Source organism: Lynx canadensis, chromosome C1, assembly GCF_007474595.2.
Source record: "Lynx canadensis isolate LIC74 chromosome C1, mLynCan4.pri.v2, whole genome shotgun sequence".
NCBI classification, from domain to species: domain Eukaryota; kingdom Metazoa; phylum Chordata; class Mammalia; order Carnivora; family Felidae; genus Lynx; species Lynx canadensis.
Window position 1 is genome coordinate 28,790,737 of NC_044310.1, and position 25,075 is coordinate 28,815,811.

At 55.1% G+C, this 25,075-nt stretch overlaps 1 protein-coding gene across 1 annotated transcript in view; it reads right to left on the reverse strand.

Moving 5' to 3' along the window:
- Positions 1-5,410: 5,410 nt before the first annotated feature.
- The window catches only part of EPHA10 (EPH receptor A10), a 38,470-nt gene continuing 18,805 nt past the window's right edge, over positions 5,411-25,075 (reverse strand). Inside the window, exons 6-17 of the mRNA XM_030327947.1 lie at positions 21,439-21,572; positions 18,714-18,885; positions 15,023-15,131; positions 11,509-11,570; positions 11,260-11,385; positions 10,013-10,198; positions 9,512-9,573; positions 9,082-9,285; positions 8,632-8,781; positions 8,246-8,439; positions 7,411-7,566; positions 5,411-7,252 (exon numbers count right to left, since the gene is read on the reverse strand). Of these exons, the coding sequence (XP_030183807.1) occupies positions 7,138-7,252; positions 7,411-7,566; positions 8,246-8,439; positions 8,632-8,781; positions 9,082-9,285; positions 9,512-9,573; positions 10,013-10,198; positions 11,260-11,385; positions 11,509-11,570; positions 15,023-15,131; positions 18,714-18,885; positions 21,439-21,572 (1,670 nt within the window). The 3' untranslated portion in view covers positions 5,411-7,137. The remainder of the gene's footprint in view (positions 7,253-7,410; positions 7,567-8,245; positions 8,440-8,631; positions 8,782-9,081; positions 9,286-9,511; positions 9,574-10,012; positions 10,199-11,259; positions 11,386-11,508; positions 11,571-15,022; positions 15,132-18,713; positions 18,886-21,438; positions 21,573-25,075) is intronic.

Sequence of the window (25,075 nt, forward strand, 5' to 3'; positions counted from 1 at the left end):
AAGCTGCGGAAACCCATCCTTAAGGCACAATCTGACGTCTGAAGAAGGGGCCCTGACCCCAGCATCCAGGGCATAGCTGACCCACCCCGAGCAGGTTTCCCCCAACACCTTTGTTCCATGAGCAAGAAATTGACATCCGGGAGGACAGAATCCAGGGTATCTGTAGTTTGCCAGTAGTGTCAGAGCTCGTTGGCCAGGAACAAAGCAGGGGCGCGGGTAATGAATGCAGCGATCGTGTTTCTCGCTTCCCAGAATCCGTAGGCTCTGGCAGATCTGCCTTCCTAAAATTCTTTCTACACTGAAAATGACCAACACGGAACTAGTGGCAGAAGAGAAAAACGGGTCATTAGCCCCACTCACCTAGCACTGACAGTGACTGATGGGGGAAGGATCCCGTGGTCAGTGACAGCATTTGGAATAAAGGCTACTCGTTTCAAGTAGTTCAGTCACCAAACCTGAGGCTTCTGCCTTTCCCTTCATCTGCTGTGGTGTCAAGAGCCTGACATCAAGGAAACACTTAGGACCTGACGTGCCCTACCCAGAGCCACCCTCTCCGTTTTATTCCGCTTGCACCACTGCCTAAAAGAACCCAGCTGTAGGAAATGTGTAGTATGCAGCAGGTGCCTAATAGGTGCCCATCCTGTGCGGTGAAGATGGAGCAGTCGTTCATTCCACAGAAGGGCGGACTTGGAGGGTCATGAGTTCCCCCATCCCAGGATTTAAAGCACGGTCTGATGTATCACAGGGCTGGGATGTTGCAAAGGAAATTTAAATTGAAAAAAAAAATTTAAATCCTACTGCCAGTCCGCAAACCAGGGTTCACAGACACAATTTCATTGGATTTTGTTTTTTCAAGTTAGTTACTAACAATTTAAAAATGGTGAGATTTCACAAAAATGATTGCTAGCCTCCAAAAAATAAGATCTGGCAACACGGCCAGCTGGAGCTGAGAGCAGCTTTCCTTAGAGAATCCTCTCCATTCAAAGCAACCCCGGCCAGATTACTGCCCTTTGTTACAGACCTCGCCCCGGTAGTTGACTCAGTCCCCGCCGCTGTGGGTATCAAGCAGATGCAAGCGGAGCTGCTCTGGGTCCTCCCCTTCACCAGGGCACTGAGGCAGCTGCCAAGAGCCCTAGAGATCCAGTAGGCACTAGGTTCATTCTTTGCCCCGCAGGCCTCCTGATCTTTCCAGAAGCCCTATTTTGGGGCTTCCTATTGAAAGAATTCCAAACTTACCACCTCATATGAAGAGCTAGTTCTTGGGGTATGAATGGGTAGGACATCACCTAAGCAACTGTTATTCGTGGTATCAGACACACTTTTTAGCTCAAAGGAACTAATGGGTTTGCCTGCAATGGAGAACAAAGGTACGTCTTAGCACCTACACGTGTACGAGCTCCGCTGAGTGTTTTCCTTTCTAATTTTACACACTGACAGTTATTGACCCACACCTCAAGTTCAAGATGACACACGTGCTGAAGGTTTTAACGGTAGATCATTCATGAGACTTCAGAAATGGGAGGTGCCGGGAGAGACTTCATTAGAACTGGGGCCCACATCGGGCTCTCCACTTAATGGGAGCCTGGAATCCAATTTGGCAAAAAGGTGCCTCCTCCCTTTACAAGATGAGGCATTCCCCCGGCCTTCTCTCTCCCCCACGTGCATTGCCTCACCTACTGAACAAGTCCCTTAGCCCCTCGCCCACTCCCTGAGAGCTGTCACCTGCACTGCCTGCCTCTACACTTTGCCATCATCTAGCATTTTCTGACAGATGATGCACATGGTGGAGGACGTAACCTATCCTTGGCACCGGGGTGCCAGGAAGACCCCAGCTCCCCATCTGCAAATTTTCAGTGCCCACAATCACACGCCGCGTGCCACGATATGCTGAGAGCCATCGGGGTGGAAACGGGACACACCGAGGATACACCCCTTCAGAGGGTCACATGTCAACCGTCCTCACCATGCCCCGGCTGACTGTCAAGGACGAGTGTGGCGGGGAAGGGAGCGGATGGGGCCAGATGCAGTCTATCTGGGAAGGGGTGTGATGTAAGGTGTCTGCAACGGGGAAACAAATTTTGGGTTTCTGGTTTTTCTCAACTTCCACGAGCAGTCTCAGTCAAAACATATTCCTTGGAGCGAGGCTCGAGATACCCATCATCTGCCCACAAGATGCAGGTCAGCATCGAGGTCATCCGTGAACTGAAAGTTTCTGGCTCTTCTCTGCTGCCCAAGACCCCAGGGGGCCCAGCTACTAAAATGGGCCCGGGAGGCACCCTGAGGAGACTAGCAAGGTTTTGCCTAGATACTGGCAGATGCTGGAGGGCTAGATGGTAAGGGTACCAAGAGATTTGAAGAGAGGGCGTCATACAGTAAGGAGTTGTACTTGCGTCCTGAGCGGTGGGAAGGGGGCAATGGGATCCGCTAACCCAGTCGTGGTTAACACGGTTAATACTAGGTTAATATGGACGGTGAACATGCTACACGGTTTCCCCTGGGCCCTCCTGCACCTCCCTGGGGACTGGGTCAGGTGGAAGGTCCCTAGACTCCCACAACACCTAGGATTTATCCCTAATGCTGTGTCTTTCGTGCTTTTTACTTAACCGACCCCCAACCTCCCCCCGCCCCTCCATTAGGCAGCGAGGTCTTCACATCCTCATGTCTGCGACAGGGTAGGTGCTGGGTTCGCTGAATGACCAAACAGCTTGTGAAACCACAGCAGCAGCCTTGCTGCCCGGAGATGCTCCTTACTGCCCATATACTATACATCTACCCGTTGCCTTACACCTTCCTAAGAATGACATTTTGTGGGCACTTGCTGTGCGCCAGGCGCTGTGCTCAGTGTTGGTGGGGGTCCTCCACTCCTTGTCTCCACGCCTCTTACTGAGCAGCACTCCCGCCGTCCCCAACCTACCCTCGGGGAGAAGTGACTTACCCAGTGGGATAACCAGCTTGAATCGGTGCCACCTGGCTTGTCCCGCAGGTCTGCGTGCTCACGAGCCGGGGGCACGCTGGTCTGCTCCCCGTCCTGCAGGAAGTTGGGTCGGGCAAAGGTGCCCGTGCAGAGGAGGCTTGTGGCTGCCTGGCTCAGCCCGGGACTAGGAGGGTCTAATTCAGGGAAAGGCCCTTGGCCCCGATACACCACCACTCATTTATCGAAGACGTACATTTTACACATTTTAACATCTCTGAAGTTGGGATGCATCTTCCAAGCAGATGGCATGATACAGTTGAATTGGCTGTGATGTTGCTTAGTGGTACATCTCACACTCAATGGCATCTTTGATTCGAAGGAACATAGTGAGCAACAGTCTCCAGTCAGCCTTATCAAGAAGCTGGTATCTTGCTGTCCGTCTGTCCCAGTGACTAGTGCTCAACTGGTTTTGAGCACAGGAAGGGAGGAAAGGGGTCACGTGTTGCCATCCCTGCCACCCCAGCCCCGGCCCTGAGCGCTTCCCGTGGCCTGACGAAGCAAATAAAGAAGACACCTTCTCCATGCTGGGACCATGGACATCCTGGTGCAGGGAGTGCAGAAGCACTAGCAAACCGGAAAGGGCAGGGGCTCACGTGTATGTGTGTGTGTATGTGTGCGCACGCGCGTGCACGCACGCGCTCAAGGGGCACTCCAGCACTCAGCCTGCATCCCCACTCCGCCCTAATCACTCTCTTATCCCACTCTCCTCCCTTTGCAGCACACCGCAGGAGATTCCCAAACCCCACTCCTCGATCCTCAAGTAAGGGTTGAATTACGTCCCCTCAAAATTCACATGTGGAAGTCCTAACCCCTGGTACCTGAGAAAGTGACTATTCGGAGACAGGGCCTTTCCAGAGGTCATCAACTTAAAATGGGGTCATTACGGTGGGCCAGCCCAGTACTTCTGAAAGGGGGGAAATCTGGACGTGGAAGGCGATGTGATGACACAGGGAGAAGCCGGCCGTCTGCCAGTCAAGCAGAGAGGCCTGGAACAGATCCTTCCCTAAGTCCTCGGGAAGAGCCAACCAAGCCTGCTGACACCTTGACCTCGGACTTCTAGACGCCAGAACTGTGGGCGAGGAGCTCTGTCCTGCAAGCCCCCTCTTGAGGTAGGTTACGCAGCCCCCCGGGGAACATCCCCCCACCCCAGCCACTCCCCCACCTTCTGCTCGCGAGACTTCTCCGTATTTCACACCCACACTCACTGCTCCTTCGCCTCGATGGCTGACTCCTTCCTGGCTTCTCCCCATTTCTCCCCTCAGGCTCTGTCTCCTGCTCTTCCTCACCAGACTTGGGCAGTGTCACACTTGCTCCAGAGCTCCCTCTCCTCCCAGTGCTCCTCAAGGAGCCTCCTCACGGAGGCATCAACTTCGCCCCACCCCGGCCCTCAAAGCTCCGTCTCTAGCCCGCGTCTGTGCCAAGTTCCAGACCCAGCACCCACGATCTCCAGGAGGGGCATCTCCACCCGCACCTCCCGCAAGACCTCAAACACATCTAAAATCTAGTGTGTCGTTTCCCGCCTTCCCCGCACACACCTTACCCGACCTGCTCCCCTCCCCGTGACTGTCTAGCTCAGAAAATGGCACCATCACCTGAGTGTTGCCTGGTGGGGGCGGGGGGGGGGTGGAAGCCTTCTTTGGTTTGCTACTTCTGAGACCAGGCTGCCCTCTCTAGACTGGGAAGCCTTCCATGGCAGGAGTCATTCAATTAATCTCACAGACCTCAGACACACACTGGAGACACCCCACGGGGAGTTGGGGGAGGGTGGAAACCCTCCCCACATAAGCTCTTAACAGTTAAGCAACTGTCACTGAAAGAGGTACCGTATCACAGACAAGTTTTTATTATTTTGTCCTGCATATAGAACCCAGGAAATATAAAAACATCTCCAGAATTAGTCAAAGGAACTGCATCCCCAGCCAGCCCCTGCCCTCCCTGGATGGGCTCAGATGGGGGAGCCGGAGGGTTGCAGGCCACTTCCCTCTGTCCAGTGAATAAATTCCATACAAAAATAGATCTGTAAGGGCTCCCAGAGAGCCATCGGCCTGCATCTGCACAGGGCAGAGGCCTGGGAGCCCTCAGGATTACGGGACCTCGCTCCTCGGTGGAGGGGAGGTCTACCCTGGACACCGAAGTCCTGTCACCACAGCCAGAGGGCCCTTCTGCAGAACAGCTAGGGGATGGGGAGGGGCCTGGGACCTTCAGAGCATGATTGATGTAGCTAGAGATGGGGATGAGGCACCCTTCACCCAAGAAGGGACACTGGTCCTTTCCAAGCTTGGGTGGGGGGAGGGGCGAGCCTGGAGGGCACCTGGCAAGGGGCCAGACCCTCCAGCCCCGGCAAAGGTAGAAGCAGGATCTCAAGTTCCCCACCCCCCCGCCCGCCACCCCACCACCGCTATACCCTCAAAGTCACTGACTGGGGCAGTGCTTAGGAGGTCAGGAGCGGAGGGAGGGGCTCCAAGGAGAGAAGAGCAGCTTCTGGCAGGGCGAGGCCAAAGGCACTGCTGTGAGGCACCATCCCCCACCATGGGCGCTCCCCAAAAATGCGCTGCATCTTCCAGCCTCCAGCCTCCTCCTCATGCCGGCCCCTCTGCTTGGATGCCTCTTGTCCTAGGCCCTCCGCCTTGGCCTGTGCAAAACTCCACCCACGCTAAGGAAAGACAGCCCCCACACCCACCTTCCAGGCCTTATGCATCTGCTCTCAGCCAAGAAGCCCTTCCAGACACACCTCCGTGTACACAAATCATGAGTGTCCATCTGCCCTCTGGCCCAACGGCCCACAGACCCTGAGGTCTCCCGTGGGGCCTGGGGTATTTTTGGAAGGTGCACCTGTAGTACTTCTCGATGCCCGAGCTCATCTCCCCACTTAAGCTGAGCCCTCCAAGGGCCAAGGCCAGCTCTGTGTCTCATTCACACCCTCCTCCTTCCCACCCATCTCACCCCATGCCAAACCCAGGGTAGGCATATGCCAGGGATGTCCCGGACAAACTCAGCCCCTGGGACCCTGTCCAGATCCAGCTGCCTTCCTGCCATCCTGTGAAAGCCCCGGCCTCACGATCACCACTGCCTCTGGCAAGCCCTTCTGGATAAGGAACTCAGGAGTTAGCTCAGTGTGGCCCCTCCTGCCAGAGGGAGAAGGCGCTCTCCCACGGGAGGCTGAATGGTGGCCAGGAGACAGAATTTGCAAGAAGGGGTCACCTCAGAGCACCCCTGGGCTACCTTGGGGGGAGAGTGTTGGTGTCACAAAATAGGACCAAGGACCCTCTCTCCAGAGCCAACCTCATCCCTAGACTGGGAGCTGGGGGCATGGGTTCTAACTCCAGCCCCGGCCCTGACTCCTCAACAGGCCTCGGTTTTTCCTATCTGCACAGTGCGGCTCAGAGCCTGTCAGAGAGAGAAAGTCCACCTCTGAGGCTGGAAAGCAAAGTTCACGGGTCCTCTGAAGAGAAGATGTCTCCCCTCATGCTCTCTGCAGATGTCCGACCAGTGAATGTATAAAAGGAATGCAAAGGGGAGGCCACGATGGGCCTCAGGGGAGCACCAGGACCTTGATGGCCTAGTCAGGACCCTCACCCTCACCCTGAACTGTCAGCCCAAGGGCAGGGGAAGCAGAAATCAGCTCCTGAGTCTAGGGCCCTTGGGGTCCAGCCCCTGAGTTCAGCACCACCTCTGCTGCCTGAGCCTCAGGACCAGTGTGCAGACAGGGCCGAGCCCAAGCGCAGGCCCTTCAGGATGGGCTGCCGGGCAGTTGGGGTCCTCGCCAGGTCTCACGGAAGCCCACTAGGGGCCCGTGCCGCCAACCGGCCAATGGGTCTGTGGGGCAAAGGGGCACCCACTGGGGTAGGCCCCAGGCCCCAGTGGGTGTGGAAGACAGAAAAACATGAACCAGGTGATTTAAAGCTACATTTCCCCTCCCCGCCCTGACCACCTTGGTCTCTGGGACCACATCTCAGGGGTTCTCCCCAGGGATTTAAACCCTTTGGCCCCGGGGGACGGAGTCAGCAGCCAAGGTGTCCAGACTGGGGAAATGGGAAGGGTAGGCGGAGGAATGGGGGGACCGCGGTCCCGAACAAGCTCTGGGCCCGAGTGCAGGGAGAGCATGCTCACTTCCACACCCGTGGAGCGCAGCTGGCCAGGGTCCTTGACAGGGCTGGGGCCGCTCACACCTGCACCCCCTGGCCTTGCATCTGGAGCACTCGCGCCCGCAGTGCACTGATCCCGCTGAGGAGGGCCTCCCGGTGTTCGGCCGAAGAGATGCCCAGGCTCACCAGGTCCCTGAAAGAAGGGCCGGTCAGACCCAGCAGGCTCGGCCCTCTTCCACTCTCCCTCCCTCTGTGTGGACAGGGGAAGGGTCTGGAATTAGGACAGGCAGGGGGTGAGGGGGAGGGTCCCGGGTAGACAGGGGCAGGGCCCCCGGGGTTCCTCGGACTCACTGGGCGCCCATGGCAGCCACGGCCTCCAGGCTCCCAAAGCCACCTGCGGCAAAGCTGTCCTTGTAGCGGCCCAGGTCCAGGGCCTCCAGCCATGCGCCCACGGAGCCAAAGGAGGGAAAGGTGGAGAAGGCACGGTCTGCCAGGGGGGTGGGAGGCCTGGGGAGCAGAGGGGCTGTGGTCAGTTGACAGCAGGGATCTGGTGCCCAGACCTGGTCACTCTCCTGAGGAGAGGCCACCTGAGAGAGGACAGGAGATGGGGAAGGCGACCCAGCCCCAGGGTGGACGTGGCTGCATGGAGCATGAGGCACCCCCAGAGCAGGTGAGGGTTTCAAGATACCAGTCAGGTAGGTAGAGAGTGGATTACACCTGAGCCAGCCAAAGGTACTGGGAGGATCTGGAACAGTCTGGGGGACAGGACACACCTCGGACAGTCTGGGAGGTGACCTATATTATACCTGGGGCAACTAATATTCGTTTCACTTATTCTATTTATTGGAACTACAAGCTTGTTAGAACGATTTCCACACACATTCACCCAGTCAGTGATCACTGTACTGGGATGTGTGAGGCAAAACCCAGGACAAGCAGAGTGACTGAGATGGATGAAAATGTACATGAGTCTGAGGCAGGCAGAGTATTAGCTCTATCTGGGGCAACTGGGTGAGCAGGCGTAGCTGGACAGGTGGGGGAGGACGGGGTGGGGGGGGGGAGCAGGACAGGTGGGGCAGCTGGATGTGGGCCATGTGGGGAGGCCACTCACGGAGAGTGAGAGGTCGGCCGGCCAGATCTGGCGTGGTTGGGGATAGGCGGGAATGTGCCGAGGCATCGGCTATACCTGGGAGAAGTGGTCGCGGCACACTTTGGGGGTTCTGGGTCCTGCGCCATCTTGCTCAGGACGCTGTGGATCTGGGAGAACCTGGGTCGCTCGCCTGGGTCCTTCTGCCAGCAGTCAAGCATCAGTCGATGGAGGGGGGAGGGGCAGTTCCTGGGGGGCGGCAGCCGGAAGCCATCCTCCACTGCCTTGATCACCTGGGCCACGGAGGTGAGGGGCAGACAGGAAGCTTTAAGTCCCTCCAACGCATGCGCACATCCCATCCTGAGGAAGACTCAGGCAGTGGCCAGGCAAGACCGGAAGCAAGCAGACAGTGAAGTGGGGTCTCAGGCTAGGAGGTCAAGGGTCACTGGGCAGGGGTCAGGAAGTTGGGGCCTGAGGTCACTCACGTCTTGGCCAGACATGTCCCAGTAGGGCCGCTCCCCAAAGGCCATCACCTCCCACATGACGACACCAAAGCTCCACACATCACTGGCAGAGCTGAAGTGTCCAAACTGAAGCGTCTCAGGGGCGGCCCACAGTGCCGGGCTCCGGCCGCTCTGTGGACGGACAAGCACGTCAGGGGCAGGAAGGGACCGGCCCAAGTACACCCGGGGCTCCCCGCCCCACACAGCCCCAGATCCAGCCCCACCTGCCATCCTCTCAGCTGCACGTCTGGGGAAGGCACATAAGCTGACCAGAAAATGAGGCCCATGCTGGCCTTTACTCGGGACCAACTGGGGGCAGGGACGGGATTGCAGGCAGCGGCCCCGACACAGCCAGGAAGACAGGAGAAGTGGGTGAGGGGGACTCTGGTGCAGTCTGATGGGCAGGTCTGTCTGGGAGACGGGAATCCTCACCATGGTGGTGTAGACGGCCTCCGCTCGGTCCCGGGGCCCCCGCCCAAAGCCAGAGATCTTGCAGATAAGGCCACTGCTGACCAGCACACGGCGGGCCGCCAGGCCCCGGTGAACGTAGCCCATTTCCGACAGGTACTTCATGGCTGACGCCAGCCCGGGCAGCAGCCCCATCAGCTGCCCGGCCACCAGCTGGCCTTCATGCCGCTGTGGGAGGAAGTGCTACACACTCAGTTCCCTGGTGCTGTGTGACCTCAGGGAAGTCACCTGGCCCTCTCTGGGTTTGCCCTGTGACCCACCAGGCCAGCCTGGCCAGTGGGCACCTTTTTAGGGAATGATGCCAAGTGCAAGTCCCACCAAAGAGAAAAGTGAGGGACGAAGAATAACATGGCTATCAGTACCCTCCCCCACCCCAGAGACCCAGGCCACTCACCCTCAGGAAGCCGTCGAGGGCCCCATGGCTCATGTACTCGGTGACGATCATCAAGGTGCTTCCTGTGCCCAGGGAAGGGGAACACACCCACTGAGCTGCCTGCTCCCCTCTGCCTGCACACGTGCTCCCCCACCTGGGCCCCAGCCCGGGGCCAAGACGGCCAGAAACAAGTTTCCCCAGTCGTGCCACCCTCCTGTGGGGCCCAGGATCCTCTATGCCAAAGAACAGAAGAGGAGACCTCCGTAGGAGGACCACAGTCAGGAGCTGCAATAAGTTTGCTAAGAAAGATCACCCAAGGTCCAGGCGATCCACCCCACAGAGTCACTGCAGGTCAGAAAGGCCTTTCAGGGTCAGAAGGGCCCCCGAGTCAGTGAAAGCAAGCTGAGGCCTTCTCTCCATCCTGGGCGGCCTAGGAAGGGCCTAAGCCTTCCATGGCTGAAGGAAGGGCACCCCACCTCCACCCCGTGTCCACCCCCATACTTGCGGAGCACAGGGCCTTACCTCGGGTGACGACACCCTCCAGCCGCACGACGTGGCCATGGTCGAACTGGCCCAGGGTGAGGGCCTCGGCCAGGAAGCTGAGCCTCTGAGAGTCGGAGCAGCCGTCCCTCAGCGTGTGCACGGCCACGGGGAGCTCCTGGCGGCCAGGGAGCTGCAGACAGCCGAAGGACAGCTCCCCGAACCGCCCTGTGAGGAAATAGCACCTCAGACAGTCCCCCGGAGGTCACCCGCCCCCGGCCAACCCAGGCAGGGTGAGCTGAGGCGAAAGCAACTTTTGGATCACAGGCTCTTCTTGACCTGGGACTCAGAGCTCCTGAGTTCAAATCATGTAAACCGAGTACCAGCAATGTGACATGGGCTTCCTCTCTTTCCTCTCTCGGCCTCGATTTTCTTCCCTGTGAAATGGGGGTTCCTCCCGGCCCGCCTCAGCAGGAGATTTCAAAGACTCACAGAGAGGATACTGCACATGCAAGTGTATCAAAGACTATTAAAGCCCAGGGTGACCCAGGAAGGGTGACGATGACATCTCCTCTGCCACACTACCCCTTTCTGGCTTCTATCCAGTGGGTCTGGCAACGGTATCGGGGACAGTGTCTGGCTCCTGGTAAAGTGGCTGCCTTCTCTGAGCCCCGGGGCTGAGGGTTTGCAGATGGGAAGGAAGGAGGCCAGGAGACTGAAGAGCAGAGAGCAAAACACCTGCTATGAGCCAGGCCGGGGTGCTGAGGGCTGCAGAGTCCCCACCTCGGCTCTGCATGAGGCAGCTATTGCACTCATTTTACAGACAAGAAACAGGTTTGGAGCAGAAAGGGCACGCGCCCCTGGTCACACAACTGGGCAGAGGTAGAGCCAGGGCAAAAACTGAGGTTTGGTTGTCTGGTCCCAAGTTTGCAAAGGCCCCTCCCCACTGCCCCATGAAGGCCCGGGACTAAACCTCTGCCAGTGGCAGTCTGCAGAGGCCGGCTGGAAAAGGGCAAGAGCGGGGAGGTCTCAGTGACCTTGGGGACAGGGAGGGTAGGAAGGCAGGGTCACGGACTCCTCTGCCATCCCCTTCCCTGGAACCTGGTGGGCGGAGGTCCCGTTTGGTGTGGAGCAGGGGCCTCCTGGCCAGGTGGGGACTGGGGTGAAGGCAGGGCTTCCGGAAATGGGGGAGGGCCTCAGGGCAGAGGCGGGCTTGCAGGATGGAGGTGGGATGGAGTGGAAGGGGGCGGTTCTTGGGCTATACAAGGGTCCCTGGAAGCCCAGCTTGCCTGCTCCAAGGCTTCTCTCTAGTGTGACGGTTTTTGCATCCAGCTCCTTGGCAAACAGATGAACAGCCTGCAGCGGGTCCCCACAGCTCTGGGGGTCTAAGAACGTGCGGCGTGTCGGGACTTTGACTGCAATGCAGAGAGAGACAGAGATGGGCCCGAGGAAGGGGGCCCGTGGCCGGGGGGGTGGGGGGAGTAGTTACGCAAGCACAGCAAGGAAGAGGGCTAAGGAGGGGCCAGGCAACAACTCACAGTGGAAGTACAGCTCCTCCTCGTCGTGGGCATCCTGACCTCCTTTGCCATAGGGGCAGGGCCTGCGGAGGTGCAGAGTCCTTCTCTGAGCTGGGCAGCATCCCCTTCCCATCTCACCAGCGCCCAGGGTGGCAGCTCCTTATCCCTTCCAAACCACAAGATCTGTGCCCCAGATCTTGCTTGTCCTGCTTTGAAAGCAGTCAACCTATAACCCTAGCCCCAGACCTAACCCCTCATCCTAATTATTCCTCATTATTTTCGCTCTGAGACACGATGCACGTTCTTGCAATTCCAGAGGCACCCAAATCCATACCCCCGACTTTGAACCCAAGCTGCCTGCCTGCCTGCCTACCGGTGAGCAATTCAGGTGGCCCTTGCACTCAGGGGGGCCTTGGTCTAGCCAGGGAAACAAGCACTGAGCATCAGTCACAAGCCCGCTCACAGGTACCAACAGGGGAGAAGGGCACAACGTTGTGAGAACACACGGCGGAGGGACCTGACCCCCTAGACCATCAAGGGCGGCTTCCTGCAGAGGCAGTCACGGACCAAAGTACGGCATCACCATCAAAAGCACCACAGACTGGATTTGGGGCCCCTGAGGCAGGGCCTTGCTGGCCCAGAGGAGAGCCCCCGGGGTGCTGAGGTGTCATGACTCAATCTGTATTTTAGAAATATCATCCTGGCTGCAGCTGTGGCCCCGCAGGAGCTGGCCGTGGCTCAGGCTACAGGGTGAGTATGGACACAGAGAACAAAAAGCAAGAGGACACAAGTGACGTTTAGGTGACAGGGGCACAGGGCTCAGAGACTGCTAGAAGGCAGAAAGGGGGAGAGAGAAGGGAGGAATGACTCTTGGTGTTCTGGTTTGCCCACCTGTTCATGGTGGTGCCGTTTACCAGGACGGGGTGGCAAAGGGCTCATGCTGAGCCGGTAGGGTCTGCTGAGCCTACAGAGTAAGCAGGGAGGGGCGAGGAGTAAGGAGTTAGAAAGGAGTGGGGGGGGGGGGGTTTGGAGGAAGGGTCTGCTCTGGAGATACAAGTTTGGGAGCTGGGGGCATTGTCCAGGAAGATGACAGAGCCTGGGAAGGGGGACTGTGAACAAGTCTGAGGACCCCAACATTGAGAGATCGGGTAGGGAGGAAAGGAGCCGTGGAGGACATCACAAAAGAACCACCAGAGAAGCCAAAGGGAAACAGAAAAGAAATCAGGGGTGACACTGTCACAGGAACGAAGGAAAGAGAAAGTGGAGCAGAGGAGAGAGACGGCGTGAAGGCTCCAAGGAGGGGCGGTTAGGGAGACTGGAGAGAGAAGATCACCCTTCTGTACGGATGGGAAAGGGGGAAAAGGCTGACATTTAGGATAAAATGGTCACGATGGTGGTCAGTAGTCCAGGCTCTGGAACCTCATGCACAGACTGGCTTCCCAGCCCCTCCACTTGGTAGCTGCGGGACAGGGAGGCTGGGATTTCTCTTTAATAAAATCGGGATCAAGACAACCCTACCTGATACAGCACTGTTGCACAGAGCTTGCTAAGCAGTCAATAAATGTCAGCTGTTATGTGGGGCGGGGGGGGGGGCACTAGAAATAGTACGGGTTCCTGTGATGGCGAGAAGGGGTGGGGTGCGGATCACAGTGGGAAGGAGCAGGAGGAAGGCACCTCCTCTAGAGCAAAGGGAGGGGGCGGGCGGGTACAGAGACAGGTAGGTGTGCAGACTTGGGGGTGAGGAGCTGGGGGGCGGCAATGATGCAGTGAAGGAGCAGGTGCAACCAATGCGGCCGAGGGGGCAAGCTGCAAGGACAGGGCACCTGCGGGGCACACATGCAAGAGCTGGACTCCGTATCTGGGGCGATGGCCAGGTCCATGGCAGCATCTGGGAGAGGGACGTAGAGGTGGAACAGAAGAAAAGGTCCTTGGGAATGAGGAAGTTCAAGAACCAATAAGCCAAGGGCTGTCCGTTATAAGTCCCAATAAGCCACCAGTCATCCAATAGCTACTGAAGTCTCCTAGAGTGGGGACCTGCTTCCATGAATGAAGGAATCATCCAGGAGAGGTGGGTGGAAAGGAAGGGGGCAAGACTGAGTGGATGGAGGAGTCATAGAGAAATCCAGAAGCTTCCACTGGACAACACCCTCTGGCGAGAAGGGGGATGGGCCAGGATGGAGCGGGGAGAGGAAGTGGAGGCGAGGAGACCGTGCACAGAGCAAGCACTGCAGACATCAGACACCAGCCTGCAGAGGTGGCTGGACGCGCCGGACAGGTGCCATGCCCATTGGCATGAGACCGGCAGGCTCTCCCCACCTCCACTTCAGTGCCATTGGATTTTGAGCGGGTTTTGAGACCGACCGTGGCTTACTCTGCCCACCCTACTGCATCTGTCTCCAAGGTGCTCCTGGGCAGCTACTCCTGTCCTGCACAGTCCCTGCCTGGAGGGGTGCTCCTTATGCCCCTCTCTCTCTGCTCCTCCTCCCGTCTCCCTGAGCCCTTAAGCTCCCAGCCAGGACAAGAGGCTCTTGGCTCCTGGACATTCCAGCTTTCCAACTGGTCCAATATGGGCGTCTGAGCACTGGAAAGGGGCTCACTACTCCTGTCCTGCCTCCCTGACTGTCCTGGCCCAGGCAGAGCTGGTTCCCAGACCCACAGGTCAAGGCCCTCCCCTCCTCAGTCGCTTGCAGTGCCTCATTCAAGGCCACACAGACAGTGCCGGGTGAATGCTCGCTGTCCCTTCAACCCACAGGCAGTTCCGGGATGCTGAGATGTGCTGGGATGTGGCTCCCTGACCAGCCATCACTCTCCTCTGCTACCCCCGCTCCAGCGCATCACACGCAGACTTTCCAACCCTCAAGTCTGCCGACCTCAGCCCCAGCCTGGCACCTCTGCATGCAGCAGTGTAGCCGTGGGGAGAAGGGGCAAATACACGCTGTGAGGTTTCTGCTGCATGCAAAAGGACTGGAATCTTCTCTGAACCAAACTCAAGCTCCACATCCTTTCCCCTCCTCCCACCCCCCTTCTCTGCCCACTCTCCTGCAAGCTTCCTTCTGCTGAGCGTTGGGGGGTGGGGGGGAGGTTCTGGTTTATGAGTTCCCCTCCCTGTCCTCCCCCCTCCCACACGCAATTTCTGCCTTTCTTCCCTTCGCCTGTGTTCGAGGGCCTCCGGATCCCCGGCGGGCAGGGGCTGGGGGGCCTCTGAGCGCCTCAGGAGAACCCTAATCACACTGGAGCAGCTGGCGCTTGATTCCATCCTCAGTGATGCCTTCTGACATTTAATGAGTTAAGGAGCTAAATCCCCTTCATCCCAGAGCGGCTGAGCTAGCTGCAATGCTGGCTGCCGCGGGAGCAGCGAGCGGGGGAGGGGCCGGGGCCCGTGCGAGCCAAGCCTGGATCTACACAGCAGTATGCTTGCGTGTGCAGATCTGCATGTGCGCAAACGCAGGTACAGACACAGGGGCCGTGAGCACATGTTAGTGCACACGGGGACACGACCCACCAGGGGCCAGCCAGGCTGGGAGCGGCCACCTACCTCCTCCACATGGCCAGCACGCTCATCACAGAGCCCACGACGAGGAGGGCTGAGACGGTCACCACCGTGACGACGACCGCAGGGCTGTGGTCCCTGGACCCTGAGGCAGCTGGGGGTAAACCGCGAGGCTGAGGCAGGCAGAGGACCAGGCTCCTGGGGAGGCCCCAGTGCAGACGCCTGCCCACCCCCCACAGCACCTCTGCACTTGGCCCCGGCTCCCACAGCAGAGGGACCAAGGCAGCCCCACCAACCACACTGGCACCTGGAGCTTCCTCCTCTCTCAGGGCCGGGCACCTCCACGGCAGTCCAGTTCGGAGAGAGAGGACCAGGGGTCCAGAGAGGCAGGGCTGCACCTCTCCTTCTGCCTTTCCGAAGGGCACTGACTTAACATAGCTCTGCAGGGGGCACAGCCTCTCACCTGAGCTCCCCAGCCCCATCCAGACCATCCACCGACAATTACAACGTGAGTTAATGTTTAATACACACTCCATTCAGGGCACCGTGTCACGTGCCTTAACTAAATGGTCCTGTTTCGTTGTCACAACAAGCAGGTAAGGCGGTGGTGTCTCCATTTTATAGCTGAGGAAACTGACATTGAGAAAAGTTGTGTGATAGGCCCAAGGTTCCACGACTAATACATGGTGAGCCGGAGGTCTGAACCTGATTCCAAAAGTCTCCACTTTGAACTATGTCCCCAAGAGAGTGGCCTAGAGGACCCCAGGCTCTCAACTCCATCTATCCATCCATCCAACAAGGGTGACAGGCTGGCGCCAGTACTGGGGAGACAGTGATGAATGAGCCAGAATCCCTGCCCTGGAGGAGTGTCCAGACCAGTGGGAGAGACAGAAACAAAAATCCTAACTGCAGAATGACAACAGAAACAGACTGCTGAGCAGAGGCATGCTCATTACTTCCTAAAAGCCAGCGAGGAAGGCTTCGCAGAAGAGACGTGACATCTGCTCTGGGCCTGGGAGATCGGAAAAGGTCTGGGTGGTGCTCAGACGCACATGCTGGGTCTGGAAAACGGCAAGCCATCCTGTGGGGCTGGGATACAGACCACAGAAGGCTGAGAGCGCCAAGACGTGAAGCTGGACAGCGGGAGGAAAATGGGAACTGGGGGATGAAAGGGCGCCCGGAGGGCCTGGGATGCCAGGCCAAGAAGTGGGAACTTCATCCTGAGGGTGACAGGGAGCCAGGGAGCAATGGACAGGGTTCCTGCCTGAGGGGGAAGGGCTGGAAGTATCTGCGGCCGGGAGCAGGGATGGACAGGAGGTGCGCGAGAGAGGTGCAGGTTTGGGGAAACTATCGAGAATGGGGGAGATGCTATGCAGCCCTGAAGACTCCACTGAGATGAGATGAGACGTGGGACACAGGACTTGCGCTGGCTCTGGGCTCCAGGAGGAGGAACACAAGTGCAGCACAGCGTCCGGGCAGTGAGGGCCAGCACAGCTGGGGAGCGTTTCCCCAGGGAGGATCTGTAGCGCCTGGGGTGACATGGGGCCAGAAGGGGGGTGACAGCCTGGGATATGAGGTCGGAGCCCCAGGGCTGTCGGAAAGATGTCACAGTCAAGTGACAAGGGACAGAAAAGGGAGGGAGAGTTAGGGGCCAACAAGGCCATGGTCAAAGGGGGGATTTTAGAGCCCATGTTCCCAGAGGTGGGGACATGGCCTGGGGTCTGGTCAGGCCAGAGGTGGGCGGAGTTGCCAAGAACTATGTGGAATGAGGTATCCGTGTGGACATGGAAATGGAGACGGGGCAGTTGTGGAAGGTGGCCTCTGAGATGTCCCCGCTGGATTCTCTACCTCCTGGTATTATTTAGTCCCCTTGAGTATGGGTTTGACATAGTGACTTGTTTCTAACAAACAATGCAGCCAAAGTGATGGGATGTCACCTCCAAGATGAGGTGACAAGAGACTGCAGCTTGTCTCGGGCACCCTCTCTCTCTGTCACTGTCTCAGGAAGAATCTAGATGCTGTGTTATGCAGAGCCCTAGGGAGAAGCCCAAGAGGCAGAGAACCACGTGCCCCCAGCGAACAGCCAGTGAGAACCTGAGTTGGGAGGCAGATTCTCTCCCCATTAGGCCTTGAGACGACCGCAGCCACGAGGGACCCTGAGCCGGTGGCACCTAGCTAAGCCGCACCCAGATGCCTGGCCCACAAAAACCACGAGAGAATGAATGTCTGCCGTTCGCGGCTACTCGCCTGGGGGTAATTTGTCACGCGGCAATGGATAACTGATACAGTGCTGAAGCACCGTCCCTCATTGTGCTCCTGAGCTGGGATCACAGCTCACTGGAAGAAGTGCTCTGCAGACTGGGAGACCCATTCCCGCAGAACCAGGACCACAGCAAAGGAGGCTGGGGGTCCGAGCAGGGTCTACTCACTGAGAAGGACCAAATGAATGGAAACCCTCAGCCCTTTTCAGCGACCAGCCAGCCCCCAGCTCCTGCCCCCACCACGCCCACTCCAGCCCAGCCCGTGAGCCTTTGTTCAGGTGGATTCTTCTACCTGAAATGCCTCCCCTGCGCGTCTTGGCATTCAAATGCTCCCTAGCCTTCAAGACAGAGCTCTAATCTCCTCTCGCCAGCACCTGGCCGAGGTCTGGCACAGACAGGCATTCGAGCAAGAAGTACCGTCTCTTTTCCCAGAAGCCTGACTCCCTCTACATTTTATCTCCACCTCCCTTTGGAGCTCAGAGCTCTTCCTATCTTGGATTAGACTCGTGTAGCAGGTTGGAAAGAATTATTATCTTGACAGCTGGTGTCAGAATGCCTCTTAGGGGGAACCGCCTTTGTCCAGGAAAATACTTTCATGAACTGCTCGGGGTAGATAGAGGTGAGATCCTGAGGGCGGGGTTAGCAGCAGGCAAAACCACCAAAGCCAGAGCTAAGCTGCTCATCGCTCACCATGAAAGGGAGTTTGGGGGTGGGGGGTGGGGAGAAGAGGAGCCAGGGGAGGGAGGTGAAGGGAGGAAGTGGGCAGCACAATACCACGGAGAAGCCGGCACGGTTTTAGAATCAGGGGATCTGATGTCTGATGTACAGCTTTTGTTTTGTTTTGTCTTGTTTTGTCTTGATGACGGCTTTATTGGAGGAATTAGTCATGTACCGCACAATTCCCCCACTGAATGGGTACAATTCTTGTTGTGTTTTGTTTATTGCTGCAGGGCAGCCCCTTTGGGGCCCCAGCCTGCACAGAAGCCTGCCTCTCGCTCCAGGGCCTGGTGGGGGAAGGAATGACATCCCGTGTGTGAGCCTGTATCATGGCAGAGGGAAAGCAGCAGAATGGGAAAGCATTTAGCCATCCGAGCAAGAAGTGACCATGAGACTGAAACTCCTCCCAAAAAAATAGTCAAGAATCTTGGAGAGGGCACAGCATGTTTCTACAAGACCTGAGAGGTCTTGAGAGGCTGGGAGACTCCAGCTGGAGACATGGGTTAGAATTGCTCGTGAGCCCCTCCCCTATGGGCTCCCCCAGGACAGGCCTCCCCACCCCCAACTTATTCATGTCACTGAATAGGCCCCAGTCAGTGGATTCCAAGTTCGGTAACTATTCAGGTTGTAACTGAGCTGTTCTGCGGGCTCCCTTAATTGCACAGAGGACCACCCCCTCCCCAGTCTGTCCCCCTGCCCCAGCCCCATGCCTGAGTTTTCTCTGCCCAGAGCCCTTTCCACATACACACATCACTTACCCTCCCCTGGGGTCTGCACTTCAATGGAGGGATTGAAGCTCTGAGTCTCCCAGGAGGGCCCCGGGGAAGCCGCCCGGATCTGAAAGACGTAGCGGGTAGCCGGCTTCAGGTTGGTGACAGTGACCGCGGGTGCCCCTGTCTTCACCGTGGAGTAAGTCTGCTCACTCTGACCCTGAGGAAGGACCAAGAAGTGAGGCCTGGACCCAGGGCCAGACCCACGCTCCTTGGAGAATGACAGGGGAAAGGAGTGGGGAGGCGGAGAAGGGAGAAGAGCCCTCAGGTGAGCAGGGACCAGGTGGAAGAAGCTGACTCCGACAGTCTGGGGAGGGCTCCATCCGTTTCTTCCACAGCTTCTCCAACCCCTCTCTCCACGCAAGTCCCCACCTGGGCTCAGTGGTACTCGTGGCGAAGAACAGTAAGAGAAACTTTAGAGAAGATGCTAGATCCTCCTTCTTGGGGATGGACATCAGGGCCTGGAAGTCCAGAGGGTGAGCAGGGCCTGATGTCACAGAGGAAAGAAGAAGAAACTGAACCCTGACACCTGCCTGGCCCTTCCCGGCTCACAAAGATTTTCCTCCTCTTTGTCATCTGGTTTTCACAATGTCCTGCAAGGCATGGATTCACAGATAAGGAATCGGGGGCAGAGGGGTAGACAGACTTGCCTGAGGCCCCCACTGGACAGTGGGGACAGCAACAGCTGTCATGGAGTGAGGGTCAGCTTGCTGCCAGCTGCTATGCAGACTCTTTAGAGGCCTAACTACCTAAGTCCTCACAACAGTATTTCCATCTTTTATAGGTGACAGTCACATCAAGGAAGGAGCAGGACGACACCTTCTTGATTCCTTCAGGTCCCGTGCTTTATCCCTATATCATGCTGCCCCCCAACATGTCTGAGAATGGGGTCTATCAGAGATGCTGTCATCATTTTGTCTCTGTCCCCACCCCCTGCCACCTTATTACAGCCCCTGCCACAACCACAGCCTCCCGATATCATGTGGCCCAGTTCTTTGACCATGGTATTCAGGAATGGGGCAGACGCTGACCCAAACCGGGCCAATCAGAATCTCCCTTCCAGGTATTTGAATGAGCCACTGGAAGACAGTGAGGCAAGGGCTGTGGCCCTTCTGAGCCGGGCAGGCTAGGGCCCGGGTGGAAGAAAGAGGCAAGGCTGTCAACCCAGGCAGCTGTGATATGCCCTGAGCAAAGCCCCTCTGCAGAGGACGCGGGACCGGCACCCAGAGAGCAGAGTGTAGATAAGGAGCACTGTGCCTCCCAGATTTGTGGTCACTGGGTTCCAGGCGACGCCCTTGAAGCCTTTCAAACAGAGCCCCTCTTGCACAGGACCCTCTTTTCAAGGCTTTTTGTTCCCAGCAAATTCACACCCCCTAAGGGCCTGGAGCATCTGCCAGCTCAGCTTCTGGACTCTACTGCACGGCCCAGCTCCTTCCCAGTGTCCTTCTCTGCCATCTCCCAAATGTCAGGGTTCCTTAGAGCCCTGTCCTGTCCCCTCTTCCCACCCTCCCTGTCCTCCTAGGCCATCTCTTCTGGCCCCTGGCTTCATTCAGCTCCTAGCCCCATGCAGAAAGGGCCCCAACTCTCTGTCCAGCGCCAGGCCTCTCCCTTGAGCTGCAGACCTGCAAGCCCACCTGGATGTCCCAGAGGCCCCCTGAACACTGCATGGGCCAAATCAAACTCATCCTCTTACCTCGATTCTGCTCCCCCTTTTCAGTCCACGGCACCCCATCCCCTAGATGGCCCAGCCGTGACTCAGGAGTTCCACCTCCTTTGTGTTCACCAACCCCCCCAACCCCAAACTCACAGCTCTCGGTAGACTTCTAGTATTCAAAAACTATTATCTGACTCAGCCAAGAAGTCCCCTGAGTCACTCAGGAGTGAGTGAAGCTCTGACACATTAAGTGCTGAAGATGAAAGCAAGGTTTCGCTTGAAGGAATAAGATTTGCACCAAGGTGAGAAGCAGTTTAACAGCAGATTACATATCACGTTTAAAGACAATACATTCAAGGAGGAAGGAGACAGTGGATCGGGATATATCTCCACTTGGCAAATCGAGGTTGAACTGCGACTATTGATTGACAACAGATACAAGAAGTTAGCAAAAATCAGCAAAAGCATCCTGTAAGAATCAATTGGCTATGCGGGGTTTACAATATGGAGAAGCTGTGTACCTTTCCTTATTCCTTGTAAACGACATATGACACATCTTTTCTATAGTAAAATTGTCAGGGTAACTCATACACTCATTGTTCCGGAGAGTGGGGCGTTAAACATTGACCAGCACATGGTCAAGCCCCAGCAGACCACCTGACCTACCAATGTAGGTCAATTTGTAAATTTTGAAAGAGTATGGTACTTCAGCCTTCTTTTTCTTAAAGAGGGCTGCAAATTGCATACGGTCCGGCCACACAAGATGGGAATGAGTCCCTAGAGAAAGCTCTTAGTGAACTGCAAACACTAGGCAAAAGTGGTGACAATGGAGCTGATGACCAGTGAGGGGCAGGGAAGGGGACAGCCGACGAGCAGTGGGGTCCATGCACGGAGTCGAGGGGAGGGATAGGAAGAAACTCAGGCCTGGCAAAAGCCACTTAGGAGGCCGGTGGATGTGTTCACAAGGAAAGTAAGAAGGGCTTTTGCCTCGAGGAGGTTGTGAAGAAAAGGACCACAGCCCGGAATGCAGCCTCAGGTCCCGCCCAGACCTCACCTCACCTTCTCGTAGTATCGGATCTCGTACTCCGTGCCGTTAGCCTCGGGAGCTCCGGCAGGGATAGGCTCCCTCCACGACAGGGACACACTCTGGGGCTCCACTCGGTCCCTCCGGATCTCATCCTCCTCCCAGGGCGCTGAAAGTAAGGAACACTCGGTTCTCCATGGGAACCCACTGTGGGGCAGGGCGGGGGCTGGAAGGGCGGGGCATGCAGGGTGGGGGCGGGGCCAGAAGCTCCTGAGGGGCGGGGCCTGAGTTGTCTTAGGACCAGAGGGGAGCCCGCTCTCACCTTACAGGTCTCAGCTTCCCTGTCTCTTCGAGCGAAGCGCCAAGCCACCTGATCCTTGCCCACCCCCTGCATTCCAGCTGCACTAGTGGTGGCTGGTTCTAACACCCCAGGTTCTTTCTACACTTTCTGTGGTTTGGAGGCATTAAAAAGCATAGGAGCAGGAAGACCACCTACTTAACTCTTCTAACGGTCTGGTTAAGAGTCAATCCGCTCGGCACACACTAGGAATCGCAGGAAACTACCTCAATATAATAAAGACCATATGTGAGAAAGCCCCAGCGAACATACTCAATGGTGGAAAACTGAAAGCTTTTCCTTGAAGATCAGGATCAAGGCAAGGATGTCCACTCTTAACACTTCTAATTAACATAGTACTGAAGTCCTAACCAGAGAGCTTAGGCAAGAGAAAGAAAGAAAAGGCATTCAGATTGGAAAGAAAGAAGTAAAATTATTTCAGTCCACAGGTGACATAACCCTCTATGTAGAAAATCCTAAAACTTCCACAAGACCCTGTTAAAATTACTAGACGAATACAACAAAGTTGCAGGATACACCGTCAACATGCAAAATCAGTCCCATTTCTACATATTAACCACGAACAATCTGAACAGGAAATTAAGAAAACAATCCCATTAACAATTGCAGCAAAAAATTATAAAATATTTAGGAATAAAGTTAACCAAAGGAGTGAAAGACTTGTACACCGAAAATCAGAAAACATCGCTGAAAGAAATTAAAGAAGATACAAATAAATGGAAAGACATCGTGTTTATGGAGTGGAAAACTTAATATTGTTAAAATGTCCAGGCTATCCAAAGCGACTTACAAATCCAATTCAATTTGCAACAAAATTGTTTTTTGCAGAAATAGAAAAGAAATCCTAAAATTGATATGGAAAATCAAAGGACCATGAATAGCAACATGATCTTAAGAAAAACAAGGCTGGAGGCCTCACACTCTGACTTCAAAACACTGCAAAGCCACCATAATCCAAACAGTTTGGTACTGGTAAAAAGACAGAAATGCGGGCCAACTGAACAGAATAGAGAGCCCAGAAATAAACCCTCACAGATATGATGAAATGATTTTCGATAGGGGTTCCAAGCCCACCCAATGGGGAAGGGACAGTCTTTGCACCCAACAGTGCTGGGAAAACTAATTGTCCACATGCGAACGAAAGAATGAGGTTGGATCCTTACCTGATACCACATACAAAATTTAACATGAAATTAATTACAGACCTAAATGTAAGACCTGAAACCATAAACTCCCAGGAGGAAACATACAGGGAAGCTTCATGCCATTAGATTTGGCAATGATTTCTCAGATGTGACACCAAAAGCACAGGAAATGAAAGCAAACATAGACAAATGGGATCCCACCAAACTTAAAAACATCCTCACAGTAACGGGAACAATCACCAAAATGAAAGGCAACCTATGAAATGGAAAAAAAAATATTTGTTAATCATATATCTGATAAGGCGTTAATATCCAGAATATATAAAGAACTCCTGCAATTCAACAACAACAAACCTACAAATAACCCAATTTAAAATGGGGAGGGAATTTGGATAGACATTTCTCCGAAGAAGACAGACCAATCACCGATAAGCACATGAAAAGATGTCTAAAATCACTAATCATCAGGAAAACACCAGTCAAAACCACAATGAGATACCATCTCAGATCTGTGAGGATGGCTACTGTCAAAAACAAAACAAAACAGAAAATAACAAGTGTTGGATGTGGAGAAACTGGAATCCTGTGCATTGTTGGTGGGAATATAAATTGGTGCAGCCATTATGGAAAACAGCACGGAGGTTTTCCAAAAAATTAAGAATAGAACTACCCTATGATCCAACAATCCCACTGCTGAGTATACATCCCAAGAAAATTAAATCACTATCTCGAAGAGACATCTGCATTCTCATGTTCATTGCAACATTATTCACAATAGCCAAGATATGGAAATCACTTAAGTGTCTGTTGATGGATGAATGAATAAAGAAAAGAAAATGATATATACAAAGGGATGTTATTCAGCCCATAAAAAAAGAAATTGTGCCATCAGCAAAAACATGGGTGAACCTTGAGGGCATTATGTTACGTGAAAGAAGAAAGACAAAGACAAATACTGCATGATCTCACTTATATGTGGAATCTAAAAAACCTACATTCATAGAAACAGAGTAGATTGGTGGTTGCCAAGGGCTAGGAGCTGGGGAAATGGGAGACGTTGGTCAAAGGGTACAAACTTTCAGTGAGAAGACGAATAAGTTCTAGAGATCTAATGTACAGCATGGTGACTATAGTCAACAGTACTGTATTGTAGGGGCACCTGGGTGGCTCAGTCCATTAAGCTTCTGACTCCTGATCTCGGCTCAGGTCATGATTTCACAGTTTGTGGGTTCGAGCCCCACATCGGGCTCTGTGATGACAGTGCAGAGCCTGCTTGGGATTCTCTCTCTTCCTCTCTCTCTGTCCCTTCTCCGCTCACGCTCTCTCTCTCAAAATAATTAAATAATAAAAATTAAAAAATAAATCTTAGGGGCGCCTGGGTGGCTTAGTCGGTTAAGCATCCGACTTCGGCTCAGGTCATGATCTCACAGTTCGTGGTTCAAGCCCCGCGTCGGGCTCTGTGCTGACAGCTAGGAGCCTGGGGCCTGCTTCAGATTCTGTGTCTCCCTCTCTCTCTATTCCTCCCCTGCTCATGCTCTGTCTCTCTCTGTCTCAAAAATAAATAAAAACATTTTTTAGAAAATCTTTAAAAATAACAATATTGTATTGTATACGTGGAAATTGCTAAGAGACATCTAAGTGTTCTCACGACACACACACACTTCCGAGAGAAGATGCTGGAAAGGCAGCTATATAGGTGGTTTCAGGACTCACAAAAGGTATCTGGAAATGAGATGGAGACCCAAGAGCCATCAGAAGGGGACTGGATGAAGCTTCCCAGGAGGAGGCACAGAAAGAGAGAAAGAAAAGCTTTTAGGAAACATACATTTAATTTAAGAGGCAGGTTAAGGAAGAGGAGCTTGAACACGACGAGCCAGAGAGAGAGCAGGAAAGCCAGGAGCAAATGAGACCACAGAAGCCCAGGGAAGAGAACATTTAAGAAGGTTCCCTCCTGAGTCTTCTGGTTATTAGCTTCCAGTCCATGAGCAAGAGACTCAGTTTCCTCATGTGTAGAATGGAAACAATTCTGACCTCATTAGGCTCGCTGTAAGAATTTTATAAAGTGATGTATATGAGGAGCTTAGTACAATATCTGACACGGAGCAAGCGCTCCATGCAAGTTTACTAACTAGAAGAGCCAGCGGTTGGCAGTATCATTTGCTGAGAAAG